The sequence below is a fragment of the Mauremys reevesii genome, linkage group 6 (genome assembly GCF_016161935.1).
Source record: "Mauremys reevesii isolate NIE-2019 linkage group 6, ASM1616193v1, whole genome shotgun sequence".
NCBI classification, from domain to species: Eukaryota; Metazoa; Chordata; order Testudines; family Geoemydidae; genus Mauremys; species Mauremys reevesii.
Window position 1 is genome coordinate 116,225,705 of NC_052628.1, and position 12,844 is coordinate 116,238,548.

Genomic DNA, 12,844 nt, shown 5'->3' on the forward strand with positions numbered 1-12,844 from the left:
CCTTGGGATAACCAGCCTGGTACATATCAATTTATTTGTTAAATTGATGAACTCATATAAGCTTGCAGCATCCAGTGGGCATAACTGGGCGCTGCAAGAAGGAGGTTCCTAGGGTTGTGTCTGGGACCGGAGATATTGGCTAGTGTCATTCAGTTGCTCACTCAGGAGTTGGGGGTTCTCACAGCGGAGCAGGGTCAGGCTGACTCCCAGAGTCGAGGATTGGAGTGACCTAGCAGATCACCAGTCCAGATAACACTAGGGGAACATCACACGCTCACCCAGAGAAAGCAAACTAAAAACTGCAGAAAGCAGTGACTTTTAAATTTTATATCAGTGCGCTAGCATTCAACTTAAAAATGAGGAAAAACGTGAAAAATATGTGTGTTTCTGAGAATTAAATAAAAGTAGAGCCCTACCAAAGTCACAGCCATGAAAGACACGCAATGGACTGTGAAATTTGGTCTTCCCGTGTGAAATCTGGTCTTTTGTGCGCTTTTACCCTATACTATAAATTTCACGGGGGAGACCAGTGTTTCTCAAACTGGGGGATCTGACCCAAAAGGGGGTCACAAGGTTATTTTAGGGGGAGTCATAGTATTGACACGCTTACTTCCACGCTGCTGACTTCAGAGGTGGGTGGCCAGATAATGGTGGCTGCTGACCAAGGGCTTAGCTCTGAAGGCCGCAGTACAGAAGTAAAGGTGGCAATACCATACCTTGCCAACCTTACTTCTGCGCTGCTGCTGGCAGCAGCTCTTCCTTCAGAACTGGGCTCCCGGCCAGCAGCTGCCCCTCTCTGGCCACCCAGGTCTGAAGGCATCGCCACTGCCAGCAGCAGCACAGAAGTAAGGGTAGCAGTACTGCAATTCCTCTACAATAACCTTGCGACACCTCCCCACCCCCACAACTCCTTTTTGGGTCAGGATCCCTCCAATTACAACACCGTAAAATTTCAGATGTAAATATCTGAAATCATGAAATTTATGATTTTTTTTTAAATCCTATGACTGTGAAATTGACCCAAATGGACCATGAATCTGGTAGGTCCCTAATTATAAAGATTAATTACCAAACTTCATTCCATTTGATTAAGCCTTTAAAAAAGAGGCTATGTTGTTACCGGGGTTTTCAGAACCTGTCTAGGTGGTGTTAAGAATAAATCAACAAGAACTCAGTGATTCTGTCTGATCGAGGATTAAATGCAAGTCAGCATGCTCTTAACTAACACTGCAGTTTATTAGATTTAAGCACACACGAACATAAGCAATAGCTTTAGAACATCCCAGATATTTACCTAACATCTGGAACGGTATTGAGGTTCTCAGGGGCCAGCTGCTCACCCACAGGGGAGAAAGGGTATCAGGAAAAACATCTCTCAAGATGGCTTCAGAGGGCTGCTCCAAAGTACGCTCTATTAGCTAATCTTTTATAAGTAACTTCTACAAAACACATAGGTCATAATGACCCCTCCTGGATCATCACTTTTCCTAACTTTCAAATGTCAGAGGTGTCTAGACTCAAGGTTTTCCACCCACCAAGTTTCAGTCTCAGTTGTTTACTTGTCTGTCTCCTCTTCCCATTCTGATTAGCAGAAGCTGCCAGCTAGATATAGAATACCAGGGTTGGAAGAGGCCTCAGGAGGTCATCTAGGCCAACCCCCTCCTCAAAGCAGGACCAATCCCCAGATAGATTTTTGTCCTGATTCCTAAATGGCCCCCTCAAGGATTGAACTCACAACCCTGGGTTTAGCAGGCCAATGCTCAAACCACTGAGCTATCCCTCTCCACCCTTGCTTCTGAAAGCCTGTCTCCAAATTAACCCTTAACTATGTGGTGGTTTATTTCATTACTTCAGGGAAGCTGACTGCACATAATAAGGTTGCAATTAACTTGGTCGCTTTCTGGGGTATACACACCCCTCAAATCTAGGGCAAAGTGATCTGCCTGTACATGGAACCCACATTCTGTGATCAGCTAAAGTGGATGCAGCTAATTCGTGCAGCTAATTGTTATTTCTGCAAGACATAAAATAATGTGGGCCTCATGTATGCCATAGAATTAACCCCTGGCTTCAGAGCTGTGCTCCTGATCCTTAGCTTTCATTATGAAAAATAAATTGTGGGAGGGATTTTCAGAAGCCATCATAGAAGATTGGGGTTGGAAGTGTCTAGTCCAACCCCCTCCTCAAAGCAGGACCAACCCCAGTTAAATCATTCCAGCCAGGGCTTTGTCAAATGATTAGGGGGCTGGAGCACATGACTTATGAGGAGAGGCTGAGGGAACTGGGATTGTTTAGTCTGCAGAAGAGAAGAATGAGGGGGGATTTGATAGTTGCTTTCAACTACCTGAAAGGGGGTTCCAAAGAGGATGGATCTAGACTGTTCTCAGTGGTAGAAGATGACAGAACAAGGAGTAATGGTCTCAAGTTGCAGAGGGGGAGGTTTAGGTTGGATATTAGGAAAAACTTTTTCACTAGGAGGGTGGTGAAGAACTGGAATGGGTTACCTAGGGAGGTGGTGCAATCTCCTTCCTTAGAGGTTTTTAAGGTCAGGCTTGACAAAGCCCTGGCTGGGATGATTTAGTTGGGTTTGGTCCTGCTTTGAGCAGGGGGTTGGACTAGATGACCTCCTGAGGTCCCTTCCAACCCTGAGATTCTATGATTCTATGATTCAAGACGGGCCTTAAAAACCTCTAAGAATGGAGATTCCACCACCTGCCTAGGGAACCCATTCCAGTGCTTCACCACCCTCCTAGTGAAATAGTTTTGCCTAATATCCAACCTAGACCTCCCCGACTGCAACTTGAGACCATTGCACCTTGTTCTGTCATCTGCCACTGAGAACAGCCGAGCTCCGTCTTCTTTGGAACCCCCCTGCAGGTAGTTGAAGGCTGTTATCAAATCTCTCCTCACTGTTCTCTTCTGCAGACTAAATAAGCCCAGTTCCCTTAGCCTCGCCTCATAAATCGTGTGCCCCAGCCCTTGGCGTTGGCTTAAGGGATATGATAGTTTCACCTATTGAGTTCAGTGGAACCAGGGTTTGCAAATGTACCTTACGTTTTTAGCCTTCATGAATGTGAAGAGACTGAAGATGTGACCTGAGTGGAACTGATAGAGTGATATCTGCCTGAGTATGCAGAAAGCTTGAAGAAATATCCCAAGAGGTGTGAACCACCCCATATATCCTAATGGCTTCTTGTCATTTTTAGGTTTCAGAGTCCACCTCCAGCATACTGACAACTGAAAATGCAGGGACAGTATAAAGGAAACTGAATTTAATGTAAACAGAAAAAACACAAGGCCTACAGCACGGATTAAATTATTCATTTTCATATTTAATTCAGTTATGTGAACACTTGCCAAATTTGAATTTAAGCTGCTGTAGACCTGACAACTGCCTCCTACCTGCTGTATCTAGCCGGGCCTGCTTTTGGTCTGGCATCTGTCAAACACTCCACATCTTTTGTGGCTCCCTTGTGCATCCTTGACAAAATGTGTGTGCGCAGGGTCAGGCCAGGAGCTAGATAGATGCACAAATATCTTGTAAATGGCTCTTTGTGGAAGAATTGCAAGAGGGGTATAGTAAACGGCTATTCCTATAATCTTGCAACACTATATTTTGAATCCACTGCAAAGTGACTTTAAAAAAAAAAAGACATTAGGATTTGGGTTTTATTCCTGCCCTGATTTTTTTCCCTAGCTCACTACTAAGTAAGTGGCTTTGCATTCACTACACCTCTTGAAACATACGCATAACTAATGTGCCTCCATTGTGAAAGATGATTGTAAACAGGATCCTGGATTTTGAGTTTCTGTTGCTTTGCGCCTCGTGCAGGCATTTGTGGCAGTACAACGTGGGTGTGAAATGCCACCAGGTCAGCATGTGTTCACACACAGTGCAGGGTGATGAAGAATCAGGCCTGCTTTGTACTGAATGGTGCCACTAGTGGTCCGGTTTTGGGTTATCCAGCTTTTGCTCCTGCACAGCTCTGATTGGTGGTCAATCATACAAAGGAAAAGAGCATTTTGTGGCGCCTTTAATGTGTTCACAAGACAACATGATGATGTTAAAAATGATGTGCTGGATTCAGGATGTTGTGCTAATTGGTCCCATCGCAAGCTGGCGGAGAGGCCAAGCAGCGAATGAGTTTATCCCAGTGGTTCTCAAACTTTTGTACTGGTGACCCCTTTGACATAGCAAGCCTCTGAGTGCAACTCCCCCGTATAAATTAAAAACACTTTTTACATATTTAACACTATTATAAATGCAGGAGGCAGAGCGGGGTTTGGGGTGGAGGTTCACAGCTCGTGACTCACCATGTAATAACCTTGCGACCCCCTGAGGGGTCCTGACCCCCAGTTTGAGAACCCCTGGTTTATCCTCTCACTTCTGTGGCATAATCCCTCCTGGTCAGGGCTGAGGGAAGTGGGGGTCAGCAATTTGGGGAGGAGCTTGCACTGCTGTGGCCCTGTCAGATCTGTGAGGGGGTAAGTAGAAGGCTTCAGTCTCCAGGGCTGCCAAACCAGCATTGTTCGCCAGCAATACGTTATCAAACATTACAGTGAAACAAAAAATGAGACCGGGATGGATCCTGGTGAAATAAGCATGTTTAAAGGAGCAGACTCAGCCCAGGGTCTATGCTGGAGCAGACCCTGAAAGGAATCCTAGTAGTACAAAAGTAGGCACAACCACCTACCGTTTGCTAGGAAAGGGAAGGAGGAGCTGTAGAAAGTGTGAAGCCCGGATCAGAGAAGTGGTCGCAGAAAGAGCTGCTGGGAGGCAGGCTGGGTCCATTGTTCCCCTTGGCAGATGTTGGGCTCCTCCTGAATAGATTTTTAAAGCTGCCCTTGTAAGTGGCAGCTCCATGAAAAGGCAAACTTGCTTTACCTGGAGAGGAGTCCCCATTCTGGGCCACACGGGGCTTCACTGGACTAGCACGGTATATACTCTCCCCTGCACTGGCTGAATTCCACAGCTGGAAGCCGATGGCTTTTGGTCCCCACAACCTTTGTTCTTTCAAACGCCTCCCCACCCACCAGTATGCATTGATTTTTAGGTTGTTGCCACCAAAGTGTATGGTTCTGCCTGCTGTCCTGTTAGTTTGCATGGAACGTCGCTGCTGGTGACACTCATACGCCTTTTGATAAAGTGGCCGCCAAAGCTCCAGTCCCTCTGTGAGCCATGCTGCAGACCCACTTCGATCTGAGACATTCATTAGTGTCATTTGCCAGAAGGTTTATGTAACAGATGTTACAAAGCAGAGAGAGAGACACACACACAGAGCAATACTGGAAGAGCTGTTGGGGTGATGGAGGGAGGATATTCTGTGGGACTAAAGTAGCTCAGAGACGCAGCTGCATCTGCTTAACAGCAACTAATGTCTCTGTGTGACCATGCTGTATTTTCAGCTTGTCATCATGGCTGGGACCGTTCTGCTCGCCTACTACTTCGAGTGCACTGACACTTTCCAGGTGCATATCCAGGGTTTCTTCTGTCAGGATGGAGATTTGATGAAGCCTTACCCAGGAACAGAGGACGAGAGCTTTATTTCACCTCTGGTGCTGTATTGCGTGCTGGCTTCGACCCCGACAGCTATTGTAAGTATAAAAACACTTTCATTCTTCAATGCTGATGCAGAAAAAGAAAAAAAAAATCCCTGTAATCCCTGATTTTCCTTTCCCCCTCTCTTCTTTTCAACTGTAATTGATGTATGATTCTGTTGTAGCAAAACAAAGAGAGCAGACTTATAAAATCCACATCAGTTATCCACAGAGGTTCTGGTTAATTCTAATAATTAAAAAAAAGCCAGATGAAGCTGCCTGCAGTTTAAGAATGTACAGTAGCTAGCTCACTTTAATAGTTGGCTATGAATTGCATGGTTTCCAGCGAGGCCCCAAATGCAAAGATTATGTGTTCTTGGCAGTAAAATAACCGTAATAAGATTGGAATCAGATCTGAAATGATACAGCCAGGAGTATTTGCTGCTATACTGAATGGACTGCTGAGGGCTCAGATGAAGGGAAAGCTGCTTTATAACAGTTTCTAGTTATTGACAAGAGCAAATGTGCTTTATTTTTGTGTGTGTCACTCTCTCTCTCACACACACACACACACACATACAGTTAACTCTCTTCTTTACCTGCTTTTCTTTTAGGATCCCACAAAACAGTAACATCAGCCCCCGTGCAGTTAGATCTGCTAAAGCCGTTTTCAAGTTGCAGGATGCCAAAAGCTCTAAACTGCTTCTTAAAGTCACTCAAATCTCAAAACATTGTTTCTTCTATTTTTGCGCAAAAAAATAACAAATATAATTAATAGCCAGCTTTGTTAATAATCTAGCTAAATTAATGCAGTTTAATTAGATAGTGTCCTTTTAGTGTGTCTTTTTTTCTGCAAAGTTAACTCATATATGTGAATCTTTAAGACGGGTGATTGCAGAAGTGTCTGTCATTAAATTTCTTGGGGTTTCTTTTTAGTTTATTGCAAATTTGGGATCGTAATTGTACTAGTAGCAGAAACAGACAATACAGAAAATAATCAGAAAAATAAGGGGAAGGCTTTCAAAAGTGGCTAAGGGATTTAGGTGCACAAGTCCTACTGAAAGCCAATGGGACTTGTATGTCTAATTCCCTTAGGCACTTGTGAAAATATTCCCTATTAGCAATTGTATTTTCTGCATTAGCACTCCAGGCTCAATAGGTAATTTGACTTGGTCAAGTTCACTTAATGCTGCACCAATTTCAGGATTTGCAAATGATGGAGTAGCATTGAGACCAGGAAATGTTGTCATTTTACACCCATCCTTTCCCACCAAAGTGCATTTTGTGCCATCTAGGGAAGTAGCTTTTGGAAAGCAGCATTTGTACAGGGAGGTTTAATGCACTCCTCACTATTGATCTGATACTGCACAATTGAACTCAGTGGGAGACTTGTCTTTGACTTCAGGAGAACAGGATCTGGCATGAGATGACCAAGTATTGGTACAATGCTGCTCTCTGGGAACTTTTTCCCCTGGGAGTCTTCATGTGAGCAGGACAAAGTTGCTGTGGCATTTTAAATGTTGTTTTACTGGGGGAACATTTTCCCTCCACCCTAAAGATCAGTGACAGAGCTTTCTTTCCTCAGGGCCCTCAGTTACCTTCCTTGGCCAAGAAAGGCTGAGTGGGGTTATCTTTGGAGTCCTTCAGGGCTGATCCTTCCTCAATCACAGACTAATGTGATGTGCTTCTGCTGCCAGGAGCTGACCAGTGCTGCCATTGTAGCATACATAGCCCTTGCCAGCCCAGGGAATGGAAGATCAGGCCTCAAAGAGCCATTGGACAAGCCATCTAAAGCCTTTTTTTGTCTCATATTCAGTATATTCTGGTGTCTAGCACTGGGTTCTCTTTCCCATCTAATCCCAAAACAAAGCACGTGCCAGGGGCTGTCTCATTTCTTCAAACTTTAATGGTTTGATCTGAGTGAGTTCAATACATTTCTAAGACATCCACACCCATTTCTTTCTGGGCCACCATTTCCTACCAGCCCCCAGTACATTCAGGCGACAGGCAGCTATTTCTATTCATGCCTTCCTCGCACACCAACCATTAGAAGCATCATCTCTAATCAAGTCTCAGCAACCCCTGCCATACTCTGGCATCTCTAAACTGTCACCCACATCCCTAACCTGCATGACTTGGTCATTGTGCATTGCACTGCCTACCAAATCACCCTGCAATACACATCCTCATTGATGCTTACAGCCCTGGCAGCTCCGGCAGCAGGGGGAGGTTCAGCCAAATGAAAGTATCCTGTCTCTTCCATTTATGCTATGGCAATTGTATCCTCACAAGAACAACCCCAAATCAGGCTTCCTTCTCAAACACCCAACTGCTTCACATTAAGAACTCCTCTGTGGCTCGTTGACCAGACGATGTTCAAGGTAAAGATTTTAGGGGTGCTGGGGTTGGTTCTCCCCTCAGTGTATCTGCCTAACTCTGCTTCACATGAATGAGAGTCACAGGTGTGTATAGACTAGAGAGCCTACACTCATTGCAGGTTAATCCACAGCTTCGCTCTCGGCACTCTGCTATCAAGAGTAATCGTTGTCAGCCCACAGCCAGGCCTATGGAGAGTGCATTAAAATCAAGGCTAATGTCAGTCCTCTTTTAGAGCAATCATCCCCACAAGTGAGATTATTGCTGCTGTTCTTACAAGATGATCTGCAGGATCATTTGATAAGAGCTGTCTGCACTAGGGGGGAGGGGGCTAGTAGACACTACCCCACTTCAGATTAACCCATAAACCATGAACAACGTGCTGCTTCAGGCTTACCAAACACACTGCATGCGCTTGTAAGCAGAGTCCAAGTCAGAGCAATGGGTCAGGTTAGCTAAGAGGATTTATTACTGTGAATCTGATTTGCCCTTATTTTATCACAGTGCCAGCACCACATGGCATGAGGGAAGTAACTATTAACCCAGCTTCTTGGCATCTCAAAGAAAAACAACTAGAGAGAGTTTGGTAAAACCACACGCCTACCCCAGTGCATACACTGGCATACAGCAGCCAGGCATGCTTAGGTGCGGTCCCACATGCACATGTTTGAAAGTCCTAATTCTAGTACAGCTTTGAAATGTTGCAGGATTTGAAGGGAGCGTGTTAGTGAATACGGAGCATCTTGTGGAAAGTTTGTTTTGTTTGGGGTTTCTTTTTGCAATCCAAGTTGGAATCAAATGGCTGTGACTACAGGTGGCAAAATGCATGCGTAAATCCATGTACCCCCAAGCAAATCAAACGCTTATCAGAAACACTCTTCACTTGGTAACATACTGTGTGCTTTTAGCTATCTAGTACCTGCAACATGAATGAGACTCTCCTGCTTCTGCTCTCGTTGAAACTTGCTGCTGTGCAAGTGGATCCATTAAGGTATTTTCCCTGCTGCACTGAATGTTTAATCACTAGGCTCCTGCGTTACAAACCTTTTTTGATGTAATATCTGACATAACCTTTTGCTGTCTGATAATGGGAAGTCCCTACAAGGGGAAGTGCTTGCCTCTCATTGGGTCACAGTTAAATAAATAAAAAGTACACACGCCGGTCTCAAATCTCGGAAATGCATTTTTCACCCCCAGGTTCCATTGAGGATAGTTCAAAGGGTTTCATCTTGCTGTACTCAGTTGTCATTCTAGACTCTGAGTGCAGTGAAATTAGCATCTTCTCTGTAAAGCAGCAGCAAAGCGGTGAATGAACTGGTAATTTGCACCTAAACAAGGAAAGAGTGGCTTTTTTCTATTCCAAAGAAACTGCTGGCATTTTTATTTCTGATTTAATAACTTGGCCTCCTCCAGATCATAAATATTCACCTTTTGAATCTTAACATTTCCTTTAGCTTTGGTGTAGAAGAATCGTTCCTGGGGTCATGTTAACAGGAATTGTGTTTATTTTGCATGCTACCTGCAGTGATAGATACACCGGACCCTCACTAGAACGCCCGTCTATATAGCGTGAATTCGCATATAACGCGGTCAGGGCCGTGGATTCCAGATGTAATTACTTTAATTGCAATTAATTTTAACACGGTCCCCGCTATAGCGTGGTCCCCAAGTTAATGCGGTACCACTCATGGATCCCAAATCAGTGAGGGTCCAGTGCAGTTCCTGGCCCAGTGAAAACCTCAACAAGACAGCAGTGTTGTATCCTCATCTGGTGTAAATGGGGCCACTGCCTAACGCCAGCCCTGATTCTCGAGTAACACAGAGCACTGGGCTGGTGTCGCAGTTTCTGTTGTCAGAAGCGGGTTGCAGTGCAGTGAAGTTTGAGAACCACTGGGGTAGATATTAGGAAAAACTTTCTAACTAGAGTTCTGAACTAGGTTGTAAAGTTCTGAAATAGGTTTCTAATGGAGGTTATGGAACCTCTGTCATTAGAGGTTTTAAAGAACAGGATGAACAAACACCTGTCAGGAACGGTCTAGGTTTACTTGATCCTCCCTCAGCACAGGGGGCTGGACTTGAAGACCTCTTGAGGTCCCTTCCAGCCCGACATTTCTATGATTCTATATTAGTGACCTCCCCATAGAGCTTAATGTGTGCGGGTAAATAGGCTAGCACTCTACTGTCTGTGGAATCCTCTGTTCCTCTCTTCAGTGTTTCTATCCTTTTCTTGCAAACTTCCTTCTTCACTGAACCATGCCTTGGTGAGATTGCAGTGTACAAAGTCAGAATGCTGCTTGCCATAGTGCCGTAAGTCTCCAGCAGATATTTCTGTCCTGGACTGAAGTTGACATACACAGAAATCACTGCCCATTCAGAAAGCCAAAAAGTTTTAAACTCTCAAATTAGATGCTGCGGAGTTCTAATAATCCAAATGACACTAACCAACCTCTCACTCCAGTGATTTAATGGACAGATGTCCCTAGGGAAGAGACAAGGTGGCGGTGGGGATGCTAACATCATTTTCAGAGCTGGGTTTTCAAAATGAGAACTCTGTATTTGAGATATATAGGATACGTACCTCATGATCTTAGCTGGCTTTCCAGTGATGGGAATCCTAAAAATCAAGGGTATCATAAAAATATCAGTGCAATTCATCTGGATGTATAATCCACACCCACGCAGCGTGGCACTCTGTCCCTCCTAGGGGTGGCTGGGTCACATATAGAAATTGATGAGCCTGCTACAACTTTGACTAACAGAGTTGGTTTGTAGAATCATAGAAGATTAGGGTTAGAAGAGACCTTATGAGGTCAGCTAGTCCCACCCCCTGCTCAAAGGAGGACCAATTCCCAACTAAATCATCCCAGCCAGGGCTTGTCAAGCTGAGACTTAAAAACCTCTAAAGATGGAGATTCCACCATCTCCCTAGGGAACCCATTCCAGTGCTTCACCACCCTCCTAGTGAAATAGTTTTTCCAACCTAGGCCTCCCCCACTGCAACTTGAGACCATTGCTCCTTGCTCTGTCATCTGCCACCACTGAGAACAGCTGAGCTCCATCCTCTTTGGATGTTGAAGGCTGCTATCAAATCCCCCCTCACTCTTTTCCTCTGCAGACTAAATAAGCCCAGTTCCGTCAGTCTCTCCTCTTAAGCCATGTGCCCCAGCTCCCTAATCATTTTCGTTGCCCTCTGCTGGACTCTCTCCAGTTTGTCCACATCCTTTCTGTAGTGGGGGGCCAAAACTGGATGCAGTACTCCAGATGTGGGAGTGCCAAATAGAGGAGAATAATCACTTCCCTCAATTGGCTGACAGTGCCCCTACTAATGCAGCCCGATATACCGTTAGCGTTCCTGGCAACAAGGGCACACTGCTGACTCATATCCAGCTTCTCATCCACTGTAACCCCCAGGTCCTTTTCTGCAGAACTTCTGCTTAGCCAGTTGGTCCCCAGCCCGTAGCGGTGCATGGGATTCTTCCACCCTAAGTGCAGGACTCTGCACTTGTCCTTCTTGAACCTCATCAGATGTCTTTTGGCCTATTCCTCCAATTTGTCTATGTCACTCTGGAGCCTATTCCTATCCTCCAGCATACCCACCTCTCCCCCCAGTTTACTGTAATCCACGAACTTTCTGAGGGTGCCATCCATCCCATCATCCAGATCATTAATGAAGATGTTCAAAAAACCTGCCCCAGGACCAACCCCTGGGGCACTCCACTTGATACCAGCTGCCAACTAGACATCGAGCCGTTGATCATTACCGACTGAGCCTGACGATCTAGCCAGGTTTCTATCTACCTTATAGTCCATTCATCCAGCCCATACTTGTTTAACTTGCTGGCAAGAATACTGTGGGAGACCGTATCAAAAGCTTGGCTAAAGTCAAGGTATATCACATCCACCACTTTTCCCATATCCACAGAGCCAGTTATCTCATCATAGAAGGCAATCAGGTTGGTCAGCCATGACTTGCCCTTAAGGAATCCATGTTGACTGTTCCTGATCACCTTCCTCTCCTGCAAGTGCTGCCTTGAAAACCTGCTCCATGATTTTTCCAGGATTGAGGTGAGGCTGACTGGTCTGTAGTTCCCCGGATTCTCCTTCTTCCCTTTTTTAAAGATGGGCACTATATTTGCCTTTTTCCAAATGTCCAGGACCTCTCCCGTTCGCCACAAGTTTTCAAAGAGCCAATGGCTCTGCAATCACATCAGCCAGTTCCCTCAGCACCCTCAGATGCATTGCATCCAGCCCCATGGACTTGTGTGTATCAAGCTTTTCTAAATGGTCCTTAACCTGTTCTTTCACCACTGAGGACTGCTCACCTCCTCCCCATACTGTGCTGCCCAGTGCAACAGTCTGGGAGCTGACCTTGTCTGGGAAGATCGAGGCAAAAAAAGCATTGAGTACTTCAGCTTTTTCCACATCATCTGTCACTAGGCTGCCTCCCTCATTCAGTAAGAGTCCCTTAGCTCTTGGTTCTTTTAGCTCAGACAGTAGAGGCTCATGCTTCAAATTCTAAGGTCCCAGGTTTGATCCCCACTGCCATTGACCTAGCCAGGGACATCACATTGCACATCTATACATATGGTATATTCAGCACCTTCCATCCCTTGATGCATGAGACCTGAGTAGCAAAGGGACAAAAAGATGGTTCAGTCCATTTTACTGCCCTTCAAAACTAATTTCCAAAATATGGGATTACTGTGATTGGGCAAAACTCTAGCCTATGCCAAACAATCATTACAGAATTCAAGGCTTCTACTTACACTGGCCTGTCCATTATGGTTTGACTGTTTGGAAGGAGAACTTACTTCAAAAAGAGAAAGTTCTATGCTGAACTGAATATTGGGTTGCAATAGGAAATTTCAAGCAGACAGGTGGGTTTTTTTACAAGTTTAACAAGTGTCCCTAGCATTTTCAGATCATCTCT

The 12,844-nt window shown here is 45.1% G+C and overlaps 1 protein-coding gene across 3 annotated transcripts in view; it reads left to right on the forward strand.

Annotated features, from left to right (window-relative positions):
- Positions 1–12,844, forward strand: part of PLPPR1 (phospholipid phosphatase related 1) — a 190,991-nt gene that overhangs the window by 126,976 nt on the left and 51,171 nt on the right. For all 3 annotated transcript variants that reach the window (XM_039542775.1, XM_039542774.1, XM_039542776.1), the window contains one exon: positions 5,407–5,595. In XM_039542775.1, the coding sequence (XP_039398709.1) occupies positions 5,407–5,595 (189 nt within the window). The remainder of the gene's footprint in view (positions 1–5,406; positions 5,596–12,844) is intronic.